The sequence below is a fragment of the Meles meles genome, chromosome 1 (genome assembly GCF_922984935.1).
Source record: "Meles meles chromosome 1, mMelMel3.1 paternal haplotype, whole genome shotgun sequence".
In the NCBI taxonomy this organism is placed as follows: Eukaryota; Metazoa; Chordata; class Mammalia; order Carnivora; family Mustelidae; genus Meles; species Meles meles.
In genome coordinates, this window is record NC_060066.1 from 105532417 (window position 1) to 105556608 (window position 24192).

At 36.0% G+C, this 24192-nt stretch overlaps 1 protein-coding gene across 5 annotated transcripts in view; it reads right to left on the minus strand.

Annotated features, from left to right (window-relative positions):
• The window catches only part of SPIDR (scaffold protein involved in DNA repair), a 600140-nt gene that overhangs the window by 302945 nt on the left and 273003 nt on the right, over positions 1-24192 (minus strand). For all 5 annotated transcript variants that reach the window (XM_046007112.1, XM_046007104.1, XM_046007094.1 and 2 more), the window contains one exon: positions 5144-5244. In XM_046007112.1, coding sequence (XP_045863068.1) covers positions 5144-5244 — 101 coding nt within the window. The remainder of the gene's footprint in view (positions 1-5143; positions 5245-24192) is intronic.

Genomic DNA, 24192 nt, shown 5'->3' on the forward strand with positions numbered 1-24192 from the left:
ACTATTAGATCTGGTATGAAAATTGACCTCAGAATAATGCAGTGTTTCTTTATTTTCACCATCTATTGACTGCTGACTTTGTCCTTCAGCTGAATGGGCTTCCATGAAATAATTAGCTTCCATGAAGCTAATTTATTGTTAGCACAAGCTCAAGAGTTAAGGTACTACTGTTATACTCACTTATGATAAGGAAATTTAGAGGCTCAGAGAGTTTAGATTAATAATATAGATATTTTAATAAATCTACCATTAAATCTCAGTTATTAACTAAATTTTCACTTTTGGGTTTAGGGTAGAAGGAGCTCCTCTATTTAATATTTATAAATTTTTCTTTTTCTTTTATTTTTTTTTATTTACTCAGTATGTAGAAATAAGTAGAAATAAGAAAATAAAAATTTGTAAAGCGAAAAAAAAATTTCTGCTAAGCCACAAAGTAAACAAAACAGTGAAATCTTCTTCCTAATACATGTTTACAATAGTAAGTTATATTAAAAGGAATGAGAAAAATGGGATGATGTATTATAAGACACCAAGAAGAAGATCTAATCGACCTGAAAAATAAGAAATTCACCTAAAAGAAAGAAAAAATAAAATCCAAATCTAAAAAATGTTCAGACTTGTAAAAGAAAAATCTATTGAAGGGGTGCCTGGCTGACTCACTTGGTAGAGCACATGACTCTAGATCTCAGGATTAGTTTGAGCCTCAGGTTGTGCATGGAACGTAGTTAAAAAACAAAAGCAAGTAAAATCTATTGGAGATAAGCACATTCCTATACCAAAGTAATGGGATTCATTGTTGACTCTCTGGTTTTGTTTTATTTTGCTTTTGTGTTTTCTTTATGGCATAATTTATATACCCTCTATCCCCAAATTGTAAGGAAATTATAAGGGACATTCCAGATAAGCTATCTGGTGCTTATGAGTCAAAAAAAAAAAAGGTCATATTTCTCCCCTTCATTTCAGGCACACAGTCACACTTGTTTGATTTGGTATTTTTCTTATTCCAACTTCCAGAAAACTCTCTCTATTCTGTGCTTAACAATTTGGTCAATTCACTGTAATAAAACTAGACAACAATGCAGAATGACTTCTAGTATATATTAACATGAATAATTAAGAAGTCAATCTGCCACCTCCCTTTCCAAATCATAAGATTTTAGGGTATCCTACACAAGATTCATTATTTATAACCTTCAAATTTATGTCCTAAGCTCCTTAAAGCAGCGCTGCTTCAAGAATGTGATATGGACCTACACACTGAAAAACTACTTTTTCCCCAAACAAAATCACATTGTATTTCTAATTCTGCTGGTTCCTTAATCACTTGCTTTTTTAAATCCTTTCTCTAGCCCAAAAGATCATCTAATGAAGGCCTACATAGATTAAGGAATAAGAACATGGACTGCAGAGATAACCTCAAACCTGGTCTTACTCATCTATACCATATATTCATTAGATCTACGGCTTTTTTTCTTTTTAATTTAACTTATTTATTTGCGAGAGAGAGAGGGGACGAGCAGGGGGAACAGTGGAGGGAGAGAGAGAAGCAGTCTCTCTACTGAGTTGGGAGCCTGATGTGGGGCTAGATCCCGGGACCCTGGAATCATGATCTAAGGAGAAGGCAGATGCTTAACCAACTGAACCACGCAGGTGCCCCAACCTACAGCTTTTTCAGCTGGAAAATAAGGAAAGCAAATTGAATCTTAGAGCATTATATTGCATACTAAATGCTTCAATATGTAGTACACCCTCAGCATTATACATTGCCATACAGTAAACCTCCAAACATGATACAACAATGACAAGGACAATGTTGAAGGAGAAAAGAAAACCGAAGCTATTTTTCTCTAATTATTTCTTAGGAATTTATGGTTCAAATTAAAGTTTGTCCAAGTCTTCCTCTCCAATTGTAAACTGCAATTTACAATATTGCAAGCGTATAAAGACGATAAAATTCAGGACAGATACCATACTGGAGACATAGAGTCTAATCTGGGGTATTTGTTTATTCCTCAATGTAGTATCAAGAACAAATTGGTAGAGTGAAAAAATTATTTTTATGAGGTATGATGTGATCACATTCCCACAGAAAGAGCATGACATAGGCAGTCAGGTGGTTAGGGTTCTAGCCCTGTTTCCTCCTTTAATTTGAATAATCAGAGCAAGTCACTTCCCTCTTCTAGATCACATACTCTCTCCATCCCCCAAAGAGGAGTTGATACTATACGATCTCTAAGAACCTTCAAAAATTAACATTCTACCTTTTTGTGAGGGAAAGGAAAAAGGGTGTGGCTGAACACTAATGTAGCAAACAGATGGTACTTCCAATGTTCAGCCTTTCAAGTGTGCAGTGGCCAGACTACAAGGAAAAGCTAGGTATCCTAGTTACTCTCTTTGCCATCCTCTTCTTGTCCTCCATTCTTCCCATACTGTTTTTACCATCTTGTGGCTCATTACCCCATCTCAAACTCTCAATACAAAGCTGGTTTATATCATTAAGAAATAAAAGTTGCCTCATTGAAATCTAGTAACTTAAATAGTTATATCCACTCAAAAAGAAATCCAAACTTACTATTCTCTCATATGATTACTTCAAAGGAAGGGAGGGAAAAGCAGAACAGGAACAAAGAGTAAGTTTGAGAACTTAGGTGGCAAAGCCATATATTTCTGGTTCAAGGAAAACAAAAGAAATTTTTAATGCACAGAACTCCTAACTAAATTCAAAATGACACAAAGTTAAAAAGAACTAGTTAAGAGGTGGAAGTGAATAGACTACAGGAGAAAGTGATCACTCCAAGTCAGGGACATTCATATTTGAGAGGTTAAGTATGTATAATGTAGTATTTATAAATAGGAGAACATGAAAGAGCGCTAAAAGGGGATAGCATAATATATTATTAAACCACAAATGGTACTTGTTAATTTTTATTAAATATGTCTTAAAAGAAAAAGATCACAAGTTAATCATATCACTAGTATAGTGCTATTTATTATATTCTACCTCAACACTAATTAGTTCAAGGAGGGATACATGTCTTAGCAGATCAGTGAAAATCACTTCAGATTTCTGGTAAAATACTGGAAAAGAAATCATTCTTTATATTGGACTTGAAGTGTGAGTTACCACACGAAAAAGACCTGACAACTTTTTCAGACAAGTATGCCCGAAGCATGAAATCTTCTCCCTGTGGCTTTCACTTATAAATACTATTAAATTCTTTCTTATGCTTATGCCAGAGTATTACTGACTTCCCTCAGTAATATAACTTGTCAACCTTTATATATGCTTGGCTTTCTGACTGATCAAATGAGTTGTAAAGATGATTTTTCTTAATATAATCCTTGTTTTAAAAGAAAATGGCAAGATACAGAATAATAAATGTAACAACAGGCTGATCTCTGGCACCATGTAACACAAAATGTATTCTTGGGTCATATGTATCAGGTCATCCTGATACTTATTATAATACTCTAATACAAGAATATGAAAGAGAAAGAGGGTTGCTAAAAGGTAGCTGGAAATGATTTTATTTTGTTTTAAGATTTATTTATTTGTTTGAGAGAGAGAGCACAAGTGAGTAGAAAAAGGTCAGAGGGAGAAAATATCCAAGCAGACTACTGCTGAGCATGGAATCCTATGTGGCACTGGATCTCACCACCCATGAGATCAGGAGTTAAGCCAAAACCAAGAGTCAGGCACTTAACTGACTAAGCCATTTTATTTTTACTTACTAAAAATGTTTTATTAAAATTTTATTAAAACTTAAAAATACTTTATTAAAAATAAAATAGGTACACCTATTTTATTTTTATGATTTTAAAATTTTAAGTAATCTCTATACCCAACCTGGGACTCAAACTCACAACTCTGAGATCAAGAGTCAGAGCCAGGTGCCAGCTGGGAAGTATTTTAAAGATAATAAATGAGATCAGAATTAAAAAGTCTTCCAGAGAAATGCTCAAGAGTTGACAACATACTAGTTGAGTATTCTATCTAGTACTCTTGTTCTATTTTGCATGCTAACATTTGCCAAAATAACCTTTGAGTCCATTAAAATGCACATGCCAAGGATCCCCCAGGAGAGAAAACTATAAATAGACTTGGAATAGATGACCATGCCCACCCACCTCTTTCCCACCTCCTGATGGAGAGACCAATCAGAAAGAAACCATGAAAAAGAACACAGTCTCACCAGAAAGGTAGGTTTTCTAGGTATATGAAATATTTTTAATATCAAACAATTTGTTAGGAAACAAGGGTTTGTAGTCACTTGTTGGTAGTAGCAACTTTCAAACTGTATCTTGCAACTCATTAGAAGAGACCCACACCAATTTAGTGAGACTAAGATTATGGTAAAAATAAAAGAGAATGAAGAGTATATCATACCTACTAAGGTTAGTATTGTTTATAAAAAATGTTTCAGGGTGTGTGTGTGTGTGTGTGTGTGTGCATGCAAGTCATGTGAACTGGGAGAAGATATAAGATGTATTTCTTACTAGGGGTTGCAGTCACAAAAGTCTAAAAGCTACTGGCTTTCAGATACAGCAAAAGACACAAAAAAGAAAGACATAATACAGAACCCTCCAAGTCAGATCAATAATAAATCTACTATTGAACTGTGAGAAATTCTATGGGGAGGAATCAGCCAATCCTATAAAAATGGACTCATCTTCCAAATTTTTTTTTTTTTTAATAAACATATAATGTATTTTTATCCCCAGGGGTACAGGTCTGTGAATCGCCAGGTTTACACACTTCACAGCACTCACGATAGCACTTACCCTCCCCAATGTCCATAGCCCCCTCACTATGGACTCTGAAAAACAACCTGAGGGTTTTGAAGGGTCAGGGGTGGGAGGTTGGGGGAACAGGTGGTGGGTAATGGGGAGGGCACGTTTTGCATGGAGCACTGGGTGTTGTGCAAAAAGAATGAATACTGTTACGCTGAAAAAATAAAATGGGGAAAAAAAAAGAAAAAAAAATGGACTCATCTTTCAGAACAATATCTAAGACTTAAAGGACACCTGGAGAAAAAGAAAACATCATGAAAATAGTAATGATCAAATTTATATATCTTAATGTAAAATACTTTCAACTGGCACATTCTTTACCCACAGTCTCAGATGTCAGTGCAGACCTTACCTGAAAGTGTCTTTTGGTAAGAAACACATTGATGTCTCCACAAAGAAATGGCAGATCTCTCCCGATTCTGCAGGTCATTTAGTCTTTCTGCTAGCCCGCCTCTGTTTAATGAATTATAATATATTAAGTTAGTTAAAAGAGAAGTTTCAGAATAGTTGGAAGATTTATATTTCATACTCTCCAACCAGAGACAAATAGATAAAACACCAATTCTAACTTATCGGGCATTACATGGTCTTCCTAGAGGCCCAAACCTCCAAGATCAGTAATCTTTTTAAAGATTTCTTAGAAACTCAGTTTCTTGATTTCTTAGAAATACAAGCTGCTCTCAGATCAGTGTAACTTCCTTTCTATTCTTTCCTAGTTTATTTATTTCATAAGCATATACTGATCACTTCTTGTTCTACCTAGCAAAGTACTAGGTGCCAGTAATATAAAGAATGCAATGAGCAATGCTTTGGGGGAGCCTCACAATCTGCTCATCTCACAATCTGACAAAACATAAATTAAAGTGTGGTCAGAATTGTAGTCAAGAATAAAACTGCCAAGAAAAAAAAAAGAATAAAACTGGCAAACTGCTGATAGGCAGAACATTAAATAAGAAAATTTGGGTATGGGCTTATTATTTGGACCACAGAGACAACACAGTATTAATCACAAGCACATAGCAAGGATACCAACATTATAAAAATAAAAAAATATTAAAAACTTCCATGTATGGCAGGAAGAGAATTCATAAAATGAACATACTTCACAAAAACCCTTAACCATCAATGAATAATATGTATATCATACTATTACATATTATTAAATTAATATATCAATTATATTATACTAATATTTATATATCATATTATACACATTACATATTTTAATTATACACTGATATATAATCATTACATTGTTATATATTATACAATATAATAAATGTAATGTAGTAAGTATATTTTATATTAACATAATACAATGCTTATATTAACATAATTAAATCATATATAATATGTATATTCATTGATATATATATATATTATAAACACATATAAACAAATATATGCAAACATTTTGGATTCAATAAACTATCTATGGTCAGAGAAGTCAGCAGCTCCGAACACATCTGTGCTCTCAAGAGAAGTCAGGATCAGTTGCTAACCACCATTATAACCACATACTACATAATTTATCAGTATATTATCTCATACAAGCATGTACCCAGCTCACTGATCATTTCAAACACAGATAATGCACTGAAGATAGACAGGTAAAAGAGATCATTTTATAGATATAATTAGGTCATTTTATTCTAATAATATACACTTATTAAGAAAGAACAAGTATCGCTAGCTACCAAATAGATGATAAAAATCAGAGCTTAGAGAGAGGTTAAGGATATTCTCCAATATTACACAGCTAGCCAGATGATGAAATAAGTTGTTGAAACCAGAAAAGACATCATAGTGCCCAGCATTTAAACCTTCAAGAAATAATAGTCATTGGTGTTACTGATTTTATTATGATTTTTAGTTTGCACCCTATGCTCTTTCCACTGAAATGACTGAAAAATCTTATTTTTATGCATATTATGTATATTATCATACTAGCTACTTTGTTTTTCTACAGACACTTGTTTTCCTTTGGCATATTATTTCTGAATGTATATGTAGTGTATATGTAGTGTATAAATATACATATATATTTAAAATTCTCATAATCAAAAATTCCAAAGCTCTGCTTTATATATATGTCTATCTCTACTTTCTACTTTCCTATGGCATATTATTTCTGAATGTGTAGTGTATAAATATATATACATATGTTTAAAATTCTCATAATCAAAAATTCCCAAGAAGCTCTGCTTTATATATATATATATGTCTATCTCTACTTAATATATGCATAGCTCTGCTTCATATTATTCTGTTTACTGAAAGTAACTCATTTATACTCATTCTCTAAACAACACTATAAACGTAGGTACTACTGTCACCCTCATTTTACACATGATAAACTGAGGCACTGAGAAATTAAACACCTATGCAAGGTGAGACATGTGATAAGCAGCACACCTGGATGCACACCCAGACAGTCTGGCTCCAGAATTCATAGGTTTAGCCTCAATGATGTATCTACTGACTCTTAGACAGTACTACTTAAAAAGACACTCATAATAGACACAACAAAAAAAGCAAACCACTGTATTCTTTGTACAATGATCTAGACAGTTACTTGTCAAATGTTGGTTTTCAATCCTGTGACTGTGAAGAAAAAAAAAAAAGAGAAAATGCAATCTGAAAGCAGTATACGGTTAAGGTCACATTCCAAGTAAACTGTACAATCTCACAAGTAAACTGTAGGAATTATAAGATGAAAAGTAAAAAGATAGAGTAAAAATAAATGCAGAACAGCTCTCAGCATGTGGGAATGTCTAGAGCCATAAGATAGAATCAGCATTTGAGCTTGCTTTTAGTCATTAGGAGCTTTACTGGTACTTCACAGGCTATTTCTGCTCCAATCTCCCCAAAGAAATTCTCATCAGATGCAACAAAACTTAGGAATGGAAACACCTGACTTCTATTCAACAATCATAATTCTAGTAAAAACCTATACCACATTATTTTTTTAAAAGATTTTATTTATTAATTTGAGAGAGAGAGAGTGCAAGCGAGAGAGCACAAGCAGGGAGAGGGAGAAGCTGACTCAAAACTGAACAGGGACACTGACCTGGGGCTCCATCTCAGGACACTGGGATCATGACCTGAGCCAAAGGCAACAGCTTAACTGACTGAAACACCCAGGTGGCCCCTATACCACATTATTTAAGTGGGGGGGGGGCTGGGAAACTCAAGCAGGCAGTTTAAGAAGGCTCTGTTTGTATACATGCAAATTAACTTTTTTTTTTAAGTTCCATTGAAGTACAATTAACAGATTTACTAAGATATTTAAAGTGTACATTGTGGAGATTTTATATACATTGTGAAAGAATTCCTCCCATGTAGTTAATTAACAAATTCATTACTACGCATATTTAACTTTTCTGTGTATGATGAAAACATTAAAACTCTGCTCTCTTAGCATATTTCAATTGTGCAACACAGTGTTAACATTAGTCACTGTTTTACTTTATTTTGTTTTTACATTTTGCCAATTTTTTTTTGTTCTTCAATCTAAAAACTATTATAGCTTATCAAAGCTCAAAGGTAGTAGCTATTACTATATTTTACTTTAAATCCTCATAACTTACTCATCTTATACCTGGTACCCTTTTACCACATTCTCCATATGTACACAACTGGCACTGACAACACTCTTTCTATGAACTGACTTCTTTTTTGTTTTTAGGTTCCACTTGTAAGTGATACCAGTACTTATTCTTCTCTGTCTAGTTTATTTCATTTTGCAAAACACCCTGAAGGTCCATCTATGTTGTCACAAATGGCAGGACCCCCAGCTTTCTCATGACTATATAATATTCGTGTGTGTGTGTGTGTGTCTGTGTATGTATGTACATCACATCTTCCTATCCATTTATCCACTGGCTGAGATTAGATTGTTTCACATATTAACTAATTTTGAATAATGCTATGATAAACATGGGAATACAAGTATTTCTTCAATATCCTGTTTTCATTTCTTATGGATTTATTACTGAACAGTGAATTGCTGGATCATAAGATAGTTTTTTTTTTTTTTTTTTTTAAAGAAAACTCCATACTGTTTTTCATAGTGGCTGTACCAATTTACATTCCTACCAAGAGTGCACATGGTTTCGCTTTTCTTCACATCCCCACCAGCACTTGTTATTACATCGTTTTCCCCCTAAGGATTTATTCATTTATTTTAGAGAGAGTGTACACACGCACATGAGTGGTGGGAGGGACGGAGGGAGAGAAGCAGACTCTCCATGGCACGGAGCCCAAGACAGGGCTTGATCTTATGACCCTGAGGATCATGACCTGGGCCAAAACCAAGAGTCAGTTGCTCAATGGACTGAGACACCCAGGCACCCACATCTCTTGTCTTTTTGATGATAATCATTCTAACAGGCATAATTGATATCTCATTGAGTTTTGTCTTACATTACCCTGAGGATAGTGATGTAGAGCACCTTTTCCATGTACCTATTGGCCATTTGTATGTCTTTTTTGGCTGAGTATCTATTCAATTCCTCTGCCCATTTTTAACTGGATTGGCTTTTTTGCTGAGTTGTAGACGTTCATTATGTATTTTGGATATCTATCTTTTTTTTTTTTTAAAGATTTTATTTATTTATTTGACAGCGAGAGAGAGGGATCACAAGTAGGCAGAGAGGCAGGCAGAGAGAGAGAGGAGGAAGCAGGCTCCCTGCCGAGCAGAGAGCCCGATGCGGGACTCGATCCCAGGACCCTGAGATCATGACCTGAGCCGAAGGCAGCGGCCCAACCCACTGAGCCACCCAGGCGCCCCGGATATCTATCTTTTAATAGATAAATAACTTGCAAATATTTTCTACCTTTCAGAAGAATGCCTTTTTCATTGTTAGTGGTTTCCTTTTTTGGTGCACAAGCTTTTCAGTCCAATGTAGTCCCACTTCTTTATTTTTGCTTTGGTTGCCTTTGCTTTTGGCAAATCAAATCCAAAAATTCATTGCCAAGATCTATGTCATGGAACATACCCCCATGTCTTCATCTAAGAGTTTAATGGTTTGGGGGTCTTAAATTCAAATCTTTAGTATATTTAGCACTAAAGTTCAGTATAATTTTTGTGTATTGTAGAAGATCATAGTCTAGTTTCATTCTTTTGCATGTGGTTGTCCAATTTTCCTAACACCCATTTATTGAAAAGACTGCCCTTTCCCCACTGTATATTCTTGGCTCCTTTGCCACAAAGAAATTGACCATATATGCATGGGTTTATTTCCAGACTCTCCATTATTTTCCACTGAAATCTATGATTGTTTTTACACCAGTACCATACTGTTTTGATTGCTGCTGCTTTGTAATATAGCTTGAAATCAGGAAGTGTGATGCCTCCAGCTTTGTTCTTCATTTTCCAGATTGTTTTGGCTCTTTAAAGTCTTTTGTGGCTCCATGCAAATTTTAAGATTGTTCTACTCCTGTGAAAAATACAATTGGAATTTTGATAGGGGTTGACCAAATCTGTAGATTGCTTTGGGCAGTATTAACATACCAACAACATTAATTCTTCCAATCTGGAAGAATTTCAGATTGGAAATTCTTTCACCTCTTGGGTGAAATTTCTTCCTAAGTATATATTTTTTAAGATTTTATTTATTTGAGAGAGTGCATGAGCATGGGGAGGGGCAGAAGGAGAAGCCAGCTCCCTGCTGTGAGGTGAGATAAGGCTGGACCCCAGGACCTTGAGACCATGACCTGAGCTGATGTCAGATGCTTAACCAACTAGGCCACGCAGGTGCCCCTCTCCCTAGGTATTTTAATATTTTGATGCAATTATAAATGTGATTAGTTTCTTAATTTCTCTTTTGGATAATGTATGTTTTTGTATATTGATTGAATTCACTTACTAGTTCTTATAGTTTACTGCTAGAGTCTTTAGGGTTTTCTATATATAATATCATGTAATCTGTGAATAGAGACAGTTTTATTTTTTCCTCTGCAATTTAAATGTCTTTTATTTCTTTTTCTTGCCTAACTGCTTTGGCTAGGACTTATTTAGTAATCTGTTGAATAAAAGTGACAAGAGTGGACATCACAGTCTTATTCCTGATCTTAGGAGTATCATGTCAGTTGTAGCCTTATTATATGTGCCTTTTTATGTTGAGGTACTTTCTCTCTATACTCAAATCACTGGCATTTTTCTTATGAACTGATGCTGATGTTTATCAAAAGCACTTTATGTCTCTATTGAGATACATGATTTTTCTCCTTCATTTTCTTAACATGGTTTATATATCACATTGATTGATTTGTGTAAGTTGAACCATCCTTCATCCTTGGAATCAATCCCAATTGATAATAGCGTATGAACCTTTTTTCAATTTGTTTTACTAAAACTTAATTGGGGATTTTTGTGTCTATGTTGAAGAGAGATATTAGTCTATAATTTTCTTGTGGTGTCCTTCCCTGATGTTAGTATCAGAATAATGCTGGCCTCGTAAAATGACTTTGGAAACATTGCCACCTCTTTTATTTTTTGAACACATTTGAGAAGGATTGATAATAGTTCTTTAATTGTTAGGTAGAATTAACCAGTGAAGGCATTTGTTTCTGAACTTTTCTTTGTTGGGAGGTTTCTGATTTCTAATTCAATATCCTTACAACTAACTGATCTGTCAGATTTTCTATTTTATCCTGCTTCAGTCTTGGTAGGCTGTATGTTTCTGGGATTTATCTATGTCTCTTAGGTTGTCCAATTTGTCAGTGTAAAATTGTTCAGAGTAGTGTCTCATAACCCTTTGTATTTCTGTGGTATCATTCGTAATGACTCCTCTTGCATATCTATTTTTATTTGAGTCTTTTTGCATTTCTTGGTAAGTCTAGATAAAGATTTCTCTATTTTTTAATCTTTTCCAAAAATCATCTCTTAGTTTCATTGGTCTTTTCTATTGTCTTTTTAGTCTCTATATCATACACTTCCACTTTGATTTCTATTATTTCCTTCCTTCTACTAACTTTGGGCTTAATTTGTTTTTCTTTTTATAATTCTTTGAGGTATAAAGTTACATTGTTTATTTAATATATTTTTTCTTACTAAAGGCATTTAAAAATTTTTTTAAAGATTTTATTTATTTATTTGACAGACAGAGATCCCATAGGCAGAGAGGCAGGCAGAGGGGGGAGGGGGAAGCAGGCTCCCAGCTGAGCAGAGAGCCCGATGCAGGGCTCGATCCCCGAATCCTGAGATCATGACCTGAGCTGAAGGCAGAGGCTTAATCCCTGAGCCACCCAGGCACCCCCAGGTTTAAAAATTTTTTTAATTTAAATTCAGTTAGCCAACTTATAGCAGATTAGTTTCAGACATAGTGTTCAATAATGTATCAGTTGTGTAGAACACCTAGAGCTCATCACATCACATGCTCTCCTTAATACCCATTACCCAGTCACCCCACCCCTCTCCAGTGACCCTCCCCTCCACCAACCCTCAGTTTATTTCCTATAGTTAAGAGTCTCTCATGGTTTATCTCCCTAATCACTTCCCATTCCCTCCCTTCCTCTATTATCCTCTGCGCTGTTTTATATTCCACATATGAGTGAAACCACGTAATTGTCTTTCTCTGACTTATTTTGCTCACAATTATACCCTCCGCTTCCATCCACGTCAATGTAAAGGGGAAGTATTCATTCTTTCTGATGGCTAAGTAATATTCATTGTACCTACACACATCCATTCATCTGTCAATGGACATCTTGGCTTTTTCCACAGTTTGGCTATTGTGGACATTGTTCCTATGAACAATGGAGTGCAAGTGCCCCTCTGGATCACTACATTTGTATCTTTGGGGTAAATACATAGTAGTGAAATTGCTGGGTCATAGGATAGCTCTATTTTTAACTTTTTGAGGAACCTCCATACTGTTTTCAGAGTGGCTGCACCAGTTTGCATTCTGACCAACAGTGTAAGAGGGTTCCTCTTTCTCCACATCCTCACCAACATTTGTTGTTTCCTGTCTTGTTAATTTTAGTCATTCTGATGGGTGAAAGGTGGTATTTCATTGTGGTTGTGATTTGTGTTTCCCTGATGGCAAGTGATGTGGAGTATTTTTTCATGTGTCTGTTGGCCATTTGTATAACTTCTTTGGAGAAATGTCTATTCATGTCTTCTGACCATTTCTTTACTGGATTATTTATTTGGGGGGTTTTAAGTTTGATAAGTTCTTTACAGATCTTGGATACTAGCCCTTTATTTGATATGTCATTTGCAAATATCTTCTCCCATTACTACAGGCATTTATCTCTAAGAATGTCCCTCTCAGAACTACTTTTATTGCATCCCATCTAGTTCTGGTATATCATATTTCCATTTCCTTTGGTATTGAGATTTTTAAAATTTCTCTTGTGATTTCAGTGACCCACTGGTTGTTCAGGAGCATGTTTTTTTAATCTCCACGTATTTGTGAATTTTCCAGTTTTCTTCCTATAACTGATTTCTAGTTTCAAACCATTATAGTCAGAAAAAATGGCTGATATGATTTCTATCTTCTTATGTTGTTAAGACTTGTTTTGTGGCTTAACATATGATCTATCCTGAAAAGTGTTCCAGGTGCTCTTGAGAAGAATGTGTACTTTTCTGTTCTTAGATGTAATGTCCTATAAATGTCTATTAAGTCCAATGTTTCCTTAATGATTTTTGTCTGGATGATCTAGCTATTGTTGAAAAGTGGGGTGCTGTAGTCCCCTAATAATGTATTTCTGCCTTCTTTCAGATGTTAAATTTGTTTCATATATTTAGGTGCCCCTATGTTAGGTACATAAGCATTTACAATCATTCTATCCTTTTGATGAATTGATACCTTTGTGATTACATAATTATCATATTTTTATTATAGTTTGTGGCTCTGCCTAATGTTGTCTATTCTAATGTAAGTATAGCAATCCCTTTGGGTTTCAATTTTCACAGAATATGGTTTTCTATACTTTTACTTTCAGTCCATGTGCTCCTTTAAAGAATGAATGATTTTCTTAGAGGCAGCATATAGTTGGGTCTTAATTCATGTAATCATTCAGCCACTCTATGTTTTCTGATTGGAGGATGTAATCCCTTTATATTTAAAAGTAATTGCTGATGGATATGGACTTACTATTGCCATTCTCTTAATTGTTTTCTGCCTTTTTATAATACATGTTCTTCTTTTCCTTGGCTCTTCCATTTTAATTCGAGGATTTCCTATAATAGTCTGTATTGATTCTTTTCCTGTTATCTATTACAGGTTTGTTTTTTTAAGATTTTATTTATTTATTTGAGAGAGAGAGAGAGAGAGCACAGAGTGAGAGGGAGAAGCAGACTCCCCACTGAGCAGAGAGCCCAGTGTGGAGCTTGATCCCGGGACCCTGAGATCATGACCCAACCTGAAGGCAGACGCTTAACTGATTGAGCCACCCAGGCACCACCTATTACACGTTTTTACTTTGTGGTTACCAGGAGGCTTATATGACATCTTATATTTATAACAGTCCACTGTAACCTATAATAACTTAATTTCAAATGCAGACCAGAGCTCTCTATATATATTCCCCTGCCACGATGTTTTTGATGTCACAAGTAGGTTTTGAATACTTTTGTCTTTTAATCTTCACAGTATGTGATTTACCCACCACCATCACATCATTAAAATATTCTGATATTAACTACATATTTACATTTACCAATGAGATTATACTTTCATGTTTTCCAGTTAATCATTAGTGTCCTTTTGTTTTAGCTTGAACTAGTCTCTTTAACACTTCTTGCAAGGCTAAACTAGTGTTAATGAACTCCCTTAGCTTTTGCAGATATGTAAAACTCAATTTCTCTTTCAGTTCAGAAGGACAACTTTGGTGGGTAGTGTATTTCTCATTAGCAGCTTTTGTTTTCTTTTAGCACACCAAATATATCATGCCACTGACTGCTTGCCAAGTTTTTGCTAAAAATCCACTGCTTTTCAGTGGAGGTTACCGTATACATAACAAGGTGATTTTCTTTTGCTGTTTTAAAAATTCTCTTCTTGGGATGCCTGGGTGGCTCAGTTGGTTAAGCGTCTGTCTGTCATTGGCTCACATCATAATCCCAGGCTCCTGGAATCAACGTCCACATTGGGCTCCTTGCTCAGCAGGGAGCCTGCTTCTCCCTCTGCCTGCCATTCCACCTGCCTGTACTTTCTATCTCTCTCTGATAAATAAATAAAATCTTTAAAAAAATTATCTTCTTTAACTTTTCATGATTTCATCATGTTTCTTGGTGTGGGTCTCTTGAATTCATCTTACTTATAACTCTGTGGACTTCTTGGATCTAGATGCCCATTTCTTTCCCCAGATTAGGTAAGTTTTCAGCCATTATTTCTTTAATAATCTTTCTGCTCCTTTCTGTCTCTCTTCTGGAAAACTATAATGCAAATATTCATCCACTTGATGGTATCCTTTAAATCCCTTAAAGTATCTCCTGTCTTTTCCAATTTTTTTCTCTTTTTGTTCCTGTGTTTGGATGAATTCCACTGCTTATTCTTTGAGCTCACTGATCTTTTCTTCCAGCCAATCTAGTTTTTTGAAAGTGAATTCAAGAGGTTCTTATATTGCCATTTTAGATCAGAGCCTTTAAACTGACTCTTTCCAATATAGTCAGCAAAGTTATTTAGAGATAAAATTCAAAACACCAATGAAGAAAAAAAGATTCACTAAGCAAGTTAAGATATTCTAATTATTGTTTATATAAAAATATTGATTGGTAACCTATCTGTAAAGATTCCTGGCATCGATTGAACAGGGCTAAGCATTTCTACAAAAACAATATGAAGTGAAAAAGAATAAAGATTCAAAAATATTCCAACATTTCCAGAAAAAAAGCTCATTGAAATATTTTTCATAACCTATATAAGTAAAGAAAAAATAATTTAAATAAATATAGTATAATATTTTAAAGTTTTGCTTTCTGTTAGATAGAATAGACATTGTAAAAATAGCCTGATGATAAGAATGGAGAAATATGGCTTTACTATTAAAAACCTACTTAAATATAGGGCCAATTTTGCATTGACTTTTATTAGTTATAACTTAAATAGAATGAAGCCATAAGTCAAAAAGATAAAAATTTTAAAAACAACAAAAAGTAAGTCCAGGGGCGCCTGGGTGGCTCAGTGGATTAAGCCGCTGCCTTCAGCTCAGGTCATGATCTCAGGGTCCTGGGATCGAGCCCCGCATCGGGCTCTCTGCTCCGCAGGGAGCCTGCTTCCTCCTCTCTCTCTGCCTGCCTCTCTGCCTACTTGTGATCTCTCTCTCTCTGTCAAATAAATAAATAAAATCTTTAAAAAAAAAAAAAAAGTAAGTCCAAAGAGATTGAGTAATATTTCTATATGGAGCAATGCCAGGGTAAAAAAACCAATGTTTTCCAACCTTGAAATGCCTACAGCTACTTAACTTGATCCTTACTAGTGAGCCATTATCAGGTTAAAAACAAACAAAAGCAACAAATTCTTCTAATCACTACTTTATTCATTCTAGTTAAGGAAAATCTATTACTTAGACTCATTTTTATTTTTTATTTTTTTTTGTTTTTCCTTAGCAGCAGTTTATTTCTCAGGTACTCTGTTATCCTTCTGTGACAAAAGTTGGTGATTTTTTATTGTGAAGATTATCAGGACATCAGTATTCTCAACATTTTTATAAGAGTTCACTTCAACAAAGCAAATATTTAATGCAAAACTTTCTTTGATCATTATTAGACAGCTAGCTAAGAGATTTTTCTCTCTAAACGCATGATGCTCTATATGCTTTCATTACAAAGTAGCCTATGAATCAAAATACGTTATCTTTTTCCCTGCTTCGGAAGGAGGTCAACAAACTGCCATCATGGGGAATCTTTTTTTTTTTTCCCTAGTCAGTTTAGCAAAGTTGGCTCCTATTGTCAACAGTCTTCCAGTTTGACCTGAGATAGACAATCACATCAAGTTAATTTTTAATATTTAAACACATTAACTTTAAAGGAATGATCATAAAATAGACATCCCTTATTTAGTTATAACTTAGAAACCACAAAAAAATAATCATTTGCATATTGCTGGAGTTGCTAAGATCATCAACAAAAACTTTATGTCCTCAACTTTTCTGAATATTACTTTCATCTTACTCCTCTGCCTGAGGATTTCCTGGCAGTGACCTTAAACTGCAGCTGCCCTCCCTTCCCTCCTTTCCACCCAAAGGACATGGAGGGCCAGGAAAAGAAAGCCATGAAGGCTTCCAGTTCCCTTATACTCCAGCTGTTAAGCATAGAAGGGGGGAAACAGTCCATCTCACCCAGAGGCAGGCACCTTCAGGGTTATACCACACATCCTTTGGAGGCTTGGGCTTTAGGCTACCATTCTTGGTGATTTCAATGGCTACCAGGCTTCCAATACCTCAACCTCCCCAATCCATGAAGTCCTCTTCCGCCTCACTTTAGCCATTCATCTGCCCCATTCATTCTCTAAGTCTTGAAGTTACAAACTGTTTTCTTCCACTAATTCAATTCTGAACACCCATCATTCTTACCTGTCTAATTTATTACCTCTCATATCAGCACTTTAAAAGTGTTTGACCAACCTCTTCCCAATCTAGAATAGGCTGGTCCTACCCCCTCCCATCTCTTTGTACTCTACACCTTGCCTATTCTTATTTCTGACCTTACCTGGCCTAGATTTCGTGGTCCTATATTACAATTACTACATGAAACTTTTATTGACTACTTTCTTTGTACTCACTTGACAGTCTTAAGCTCTGCCTGCTCCACATTTGCAGCCCCACAGTTCAATTCATATTGATAGGTTGATCTCAAACTCAAAATGACAACTCCCAATAGAACTGTATCTTGCCAGACAATCCTAATGCACACCCCTTGTCCACTGACTCCCCCACTACAAGACTGTGTCATGTACTCTCTATCCTGATTCCTCCAATGACATCACCTTGTCATTACTCTCAGCTAATGACGATATTTTCCATTTCACTGACAAATGAAGTGATCAGAAAGAACTTGAGATCTCACTGCCATATATAGCTACCTGCAACCTGCATCTGAGGAGACTCTGCCCTCCCATCTGTTCACAGATGACTGTCTATGCTCCTGACCCAGCATACCCCTCCATTTGCACACTCCTGTCACTAAATCAGACCAATAGTTATCTTCTCTCCCCTACTGAGGACTTTTTTCCCCTATTGATGGGAAAACATCAATATACAACATGTGCTATAATATCCACCATAAAAAAAACAAAAACAAAAACACACCTCAATATCCACATTCCTTCTAGTTAACAACCAGTTTTCTACACCTCTTAAAGCAAAACTCCATGAAAGAATTTTCTATTCATGCTGTCCTCAGCTTCCCTTTTTCCACTCTCTCTTAAACCCACAGTAGTCTGGCTTAGACCAACCATACCACCAAGAAAGCCCTATATTCCTTGCCCTCCACAATGCAACCCAGCAACATCCATCACAGTTGGTTGCCCTTTTTCCTTTTCCAAAGGCACATCTTCACCTAACTTCCAGGACACCTCACTCTCTTAGATTTAATTCTTCCCATGGCAGCCTTTTCCTCTGGGCTCCAAACACTGCAAAGTGCCTAAGGCTCAGGCCTCACAGACAGATATTCCTTTCAATCTGCATTTGATCTCCTCCAAACTGACCTTGCTGGTGCTTTAAACCCATCTGGACATGGGAGCCTACATCTACCACCAGCACTGTCACTGAGGTTCAGACCCATATCTTATTCAGATATAAAAGGTACAAATGAACATGGTCAAAAGCCTCATGATTTCTTTCATCAATGTCTTATAATTTTCAGTATAGAGCTCTTTCATCTCTTTGGTTAAATTTATCCCTAACTATTATTTTTGATGCTATTGTAAATGAGATTTAATTTATTTTTCTGTTAATCTGTTGCTAGGGTACATACAGATCTCCAACTGATTTTTGTATGTTCATTTCATATTCTGCAACATTACTGAATTCATTGATTAGATCTAACAGTTTTTCAATGGAGTCTTTAGAATTTTCTATATATAGAATCATGATGAAAAAATTGCAGACAACACAAAAATATATGGAAAGATAGCCAATGTTGATGGATTAGAAGAATATGTTAAAATATCCACAACTACCCAAAGACATCTATAGATTCAATGCAATCCCTATCAAGATTCCAATGCATTTTCACAGAAACAGAAAAAGCAATCTTAAAATGTATATGGAACCACAAAAACCACAAATAGACAAAGCAATCCTGAGAAACTAAAACGAAGTGGAAAATATCACACATGCTGATTTCAAGCTATATGATAAAGCTATAGCAATCAAAATAGTATAGTATTGGCATAAAAAAAACAGACATAGATGAATGGAACAGAATACAAAGCCCAAAATATACCCATGTGTACAGAGTCAAATAAAATTTGCTAAGGCTGCCAAGAATACAAGTAGAGAAAAACAGTCTCTTCAATAAATGTGGTGGGGAAATTGGATATTTACAATTAAAAGAATGAAACTCGACTCCTATTCTTATATGACTCATAAAAATTAACTCAAAGGGGATTAAAAACTTAATCCATAAAACCACAAAACTAGAAGAAAATATAGGGAAAAGCTCCTTGACATGGGTCTTGGCAATAATTTTTTGGATGACACTTAAACCACAGGAATAAAATGAATAAATGGGACTACAATCAAACTAAAAAGCTTCTGCACAGCAAAAGAAATAATCAACAAGGGCGCCTGGGTGGCTCAGTGGGTTAAGCTGCTGCCTTCAGCTCAGGTCATGATCTCAGGGTCCCGGGATCAAGTCCCGCATCCGGCTCTCTGCTCAGCAGGGAGCCTGCTTCCCTCTCTCTCTCTCTGCCTGCCTCTCTATCTACTTGTGATCTCTCTCTGTCAAATAAATAAAATCTTTAAAAAAACAAAAAGAAATAATCAACAAAATGAAAAGGCAGCCTACAGAATAAGAGAAAATATTTCCAAATCACATACTTGATAAGGAGTTAATATACAAAATATATAAAGCATTTATACAACTCAATAGCAAAAAAACCCTCAATTTTAAAATGCGCAAAGAACCTAAATAGACGTTTTTCTTTTTCTTTCTTTTTTTTTTAAGATTTTGTTTGTGTATTTTACACACAGAGAGAGAGATCACAGGTAGGCAGAGAGGCAGGCAGAGAGAGGGGGAAGCAGGCTCCCACCGAGCAGAGAGCCCGATGCGGGGCTCGATCCCAGGACCTGGGGATCATAACCTGAGCCGAAGGCAGAGGATCAACCCACTGAGCCACCCAGGCGCCCCTAGACATTTTTCTTAAGAAGATATTTAAGGGGCACCTGGGTGGCTCAGTGGTTTAAGCCGCTGCCTTCGGCTCAGGTCATGATCTCAGGGTCCTGGGATCGAGCCCTGCATCGGGCTCTCTGCTCTGAAGGGAGCCTGCTTCCCTCTCACTCTCTCTGCCTGCCTGCCTACTTGTGATCTCTCTCTGTCAAATAAATAAATAAAATCTTTAAAAAAAAAAAAAGAAGATATTTAAATGACCAACAAGTACAGGAAAAGGTGTTCAGCATCACTAATCATTAGGAATATGCATATCAAAACCACAGTGAGACATCACCTCACATTTGTTGGAATGATTATTCCAAAAAGGCAAGAGAAAACAAATTCTTGTTAATATATGCAGAAAAAGAAAGTTGTGGGCACTGTTGGTGGAAATATAAGTTGGTGTAGCCTCTATGGAAAACAGTATAATAGTTCCTCAAAAAATTAAAAAAGAACTACTATATAATCCAGCAATTCTTCTGCTGGGTATATACCTGAAGGAAGTGAATCACTATTTTGTAGAGGTATCTGCACCTGCATGTTGACTGCAGCATTATTTACAATAGCCAAAAAATGGAAACAACCTGGCAATCCATTGACTCCCAGGATATAGATGAATGTATATAGAAAATGCGGTACACACACACACACACACACACACTGACTGGATTATTCAGCCACAGAAAAGAAGGAACTCCTGTCATTTGTGGAAACATGCTGGATCTTGAGGGCATTATGCTAAGTGGAATAAGTAAGACAGAGAAATATACATACATACGGTACGATCCCACTTACATGTAGAATCTAAAAACAAAACAACAAAACAAAAACAAAAAAAACTCCACCACAAACTCATAGAAAAAAAGATCAGATTTATGGTGACCACAAGTGGCAGTGGGGGCCAGAAGTGGAGGAAGGTGGTCAAAGAGTACCAACTTTCAGTTAAGAAATAAGTAAGTATTGGACATGTAATGTACAACATGAGGACTTTGGTCAACACTGCTGTATATTATATTTGAAAGCTGCTTAGAGAGTGGATCCTAAAAAATCTTATCATAAAGAAAAAGATTTTTTTTTCTTTTCTTTCCTTTTTTTTTTTTTTTTTGGTATCTATATGAGTTGATGATGTTAACTAAACTTATAGTGGTCATCATTTCACAATATATGTAAGTCAAGTCATTAGGCTTAAACAGTGCTGTATATCATTTATATTTTCATAAGACTGAAAGAAAAAAGATCACGTAGGTGTAAAAGAACATTATTACTACTTAAAAACACAGACAAACCTTCTACTTTTTAAAAAGTAATGGGGTAGGTGGGTGACAAAATATGACGAACTGATAGAACTGACCACACAAAATAGAAAGCTTCATACTTTTTTGAAAAACACCTGTACACATATAAAAGAATTCAATACCAAACAGCAAAGACAGTGGGGGAAAAAAACCAATTTTTGCTTTAAAGTATAGAAGCAAATCAATAATAAAAACTCAGACCACAGTACAGAAACTGTACAAAGTCTACGGCCATACCACCCTGAACGCGCCCGATCTTGTCTGATCTCGGAAGCTAAGCAGGGTCGGGCCTGGTTAGTACTTGGATGGGAGAAACTGTACAAAGAATGTATATGGTTAATTTACAATAAAGTTAAAGGCTAACAATTCCCTCCCTCAAAAAAAAAAAAAAAAAAAAAAAGGCCCTCATGATTTTCTCACCAAGAGAAACCAAACCAACCAACCAACCAACCAAACAAAACAAACAAACAAAAAGAAAAACCAGATAAAACAAAACCATCTGATCCCCTGCACCACCCTCTTGCCTCACCTTAGGCGATGTCTAAGGTGAAATGAAATGCCCTTCCCCACACCTCTTAGCCAGTCTTGATTCCTCTTTTTCTGATTTCTTTCCATAAAGTTTATCTTCTTTTGATATTACTTCTACTTTACTTCTTGGGTCCTCATCACACAGTCCCCTACAGACTTTCAATGCTTCAGTTGCTATGTCTCCAGGATAAACAACAGTGCTCAGCACATAACAGGCCATCACTAGCATTCCGGACACGGCTTTCTGTGATTACGTGGCATCAACTTCAATAAGGGCATTCAAATCCCTTTAATTGTCTTCCTTTCCCAAGCTCTTTCCAGAGACTAATACAGACCACTGCCATCCTTTTTTGATGCTTTAAATTTCTCTACTTTGGGCATAAGGCCTTTGGAGTTATTTTATATATATATAAATATATATATAAATATATTATATATTTATATAATTAGAGTATATAATTTTATATAAATATATATTTATATATAAATATATATTTATATGTATATATTTATATATATTTAAAATATATATATTATATATATATATATATATATATATATATATGAATAGGCATGAAGTAACTCACCATGCTACATCCATTCCACTAGACTCCGTGGCATCCTTATGCTTGTCCCTCCAGTCCTACACTTAAGACAGGCCTCTTCTCTTTTGATCCACCACCCCACTTCCTTCCTTGGACACTGACAGAGCAATTACCCCTAACCACTCTGTCTCCACTGGGTCCTTCCTCATTATTTTCTAAATAGGATCCATCTTTCCTCTGATGACTCTTTTGGACCCAAGATCCCTTTCAAGCCACTAGTAGCTAATCTCTACATCTGACTTCTCACCTAAAATCTCAGTCCTAGCAGAAAAACCACAGCACTGTCTCCACTCTTTGTCCTGGATACTCCTTGAATCATGGATCTCTGGCTTCTGCCCTTGCTAGCTCACTAACATTGCCATTGAGTTTTTAGTATACATTGGACCTGACCGCTCTTGACATAAACATTTCCTAAACAGATCCAAACCTGTGTTTTTCATTGCCACATTTACTCTTTCTACTGAAACTCCTTTTTCCATCAAACTCTCCACTAAATTTCCTTTTGTGGCACTGGTTCCCACAAGTTCTCACTTTCGTTGAAATTTTCTTTTCATTGTTTTGCTCTAATTTAAAACACAATTAACCATGTATCACATAGAGGTGGGACACAGCTCGTAGAAGGCATACTCCTATCCCCTTCACATGTTCTTCATGACCCCCCCTCCATAGTCTGGCACTTGTGGTTATTCATATACATAAAGCCAGTTTCCTATCTGTGCGTCTTTGCATTTGCAAGTGTTCTCTTGGACAATCTCTGTAACCATATTTGTAAAAATAACCTGAATATATTTATTTCTATTTCCCTCTTTATAATATAACTTATTCAAAAACAGGAATCGCCTTAATACTTGTCTTAATTGTCTAAGTATCTGGAATACTGATACTCAATAAAATCTGATAAACCCAAATAACCAATCCCATTAAGGAAGTAGTCATGTCAGCTGTTACGATTGAAACAGTTCCCTAAATCATTTCCAGAAAGGAGAACTTCTATAATTGCTTAGTGAAGTTCCAATTCTATTCTGTCAATTTTCTCCCCCAAGTAAGCAAGTTTAAGTATTTTTAAATTAACATTTTAGGTATTTGGATTTAAAAGAAAGATATCAACTTTAAAAAAACAGTATTTAGTGGGAGGGGTCAAGATGGCGGAGAAGTAGCAGGCTGAGACTACATCAGGTAGCAGGAGATCAGCTCGATAGCTTATCTAAACATTGCAAACACCTACAAATCCAACGGGAGAAAGAAGAGAAAAAGAACAGCATTTCTAGAAACAGAAAATCAACCACTTTCTGAAAGGTAGGACTGGCGGAGAAGTGAATCCAAAACGACGGGAAGATTGCCCACGGGGGGAGGGGCCGGCTCCCGGCAAGCGGCGGAGCAACGGAGCACAAAATCAGGACTTTTAAAAGTCTGTTCCACTGAGGGACATTGCTCCAGAGACTAAACCGGGGTGAAGCCCACGTGGGGTTAGCGTGGCCCCAGCTCCCACAGGGTCACAGAAGCATTGGGGGTGTCGGAGTGTCGCAGAGCTCGCAGGTATTAGAACGGAGAAGCCAGCTACAGAGACAGAGCCGAGGACTGAACTCTCAGCTCAGGATTACCTTGAACCGGTCGCAGGCTGGGTGACCTTGAAGCGCGGCTGGAGGCTGGG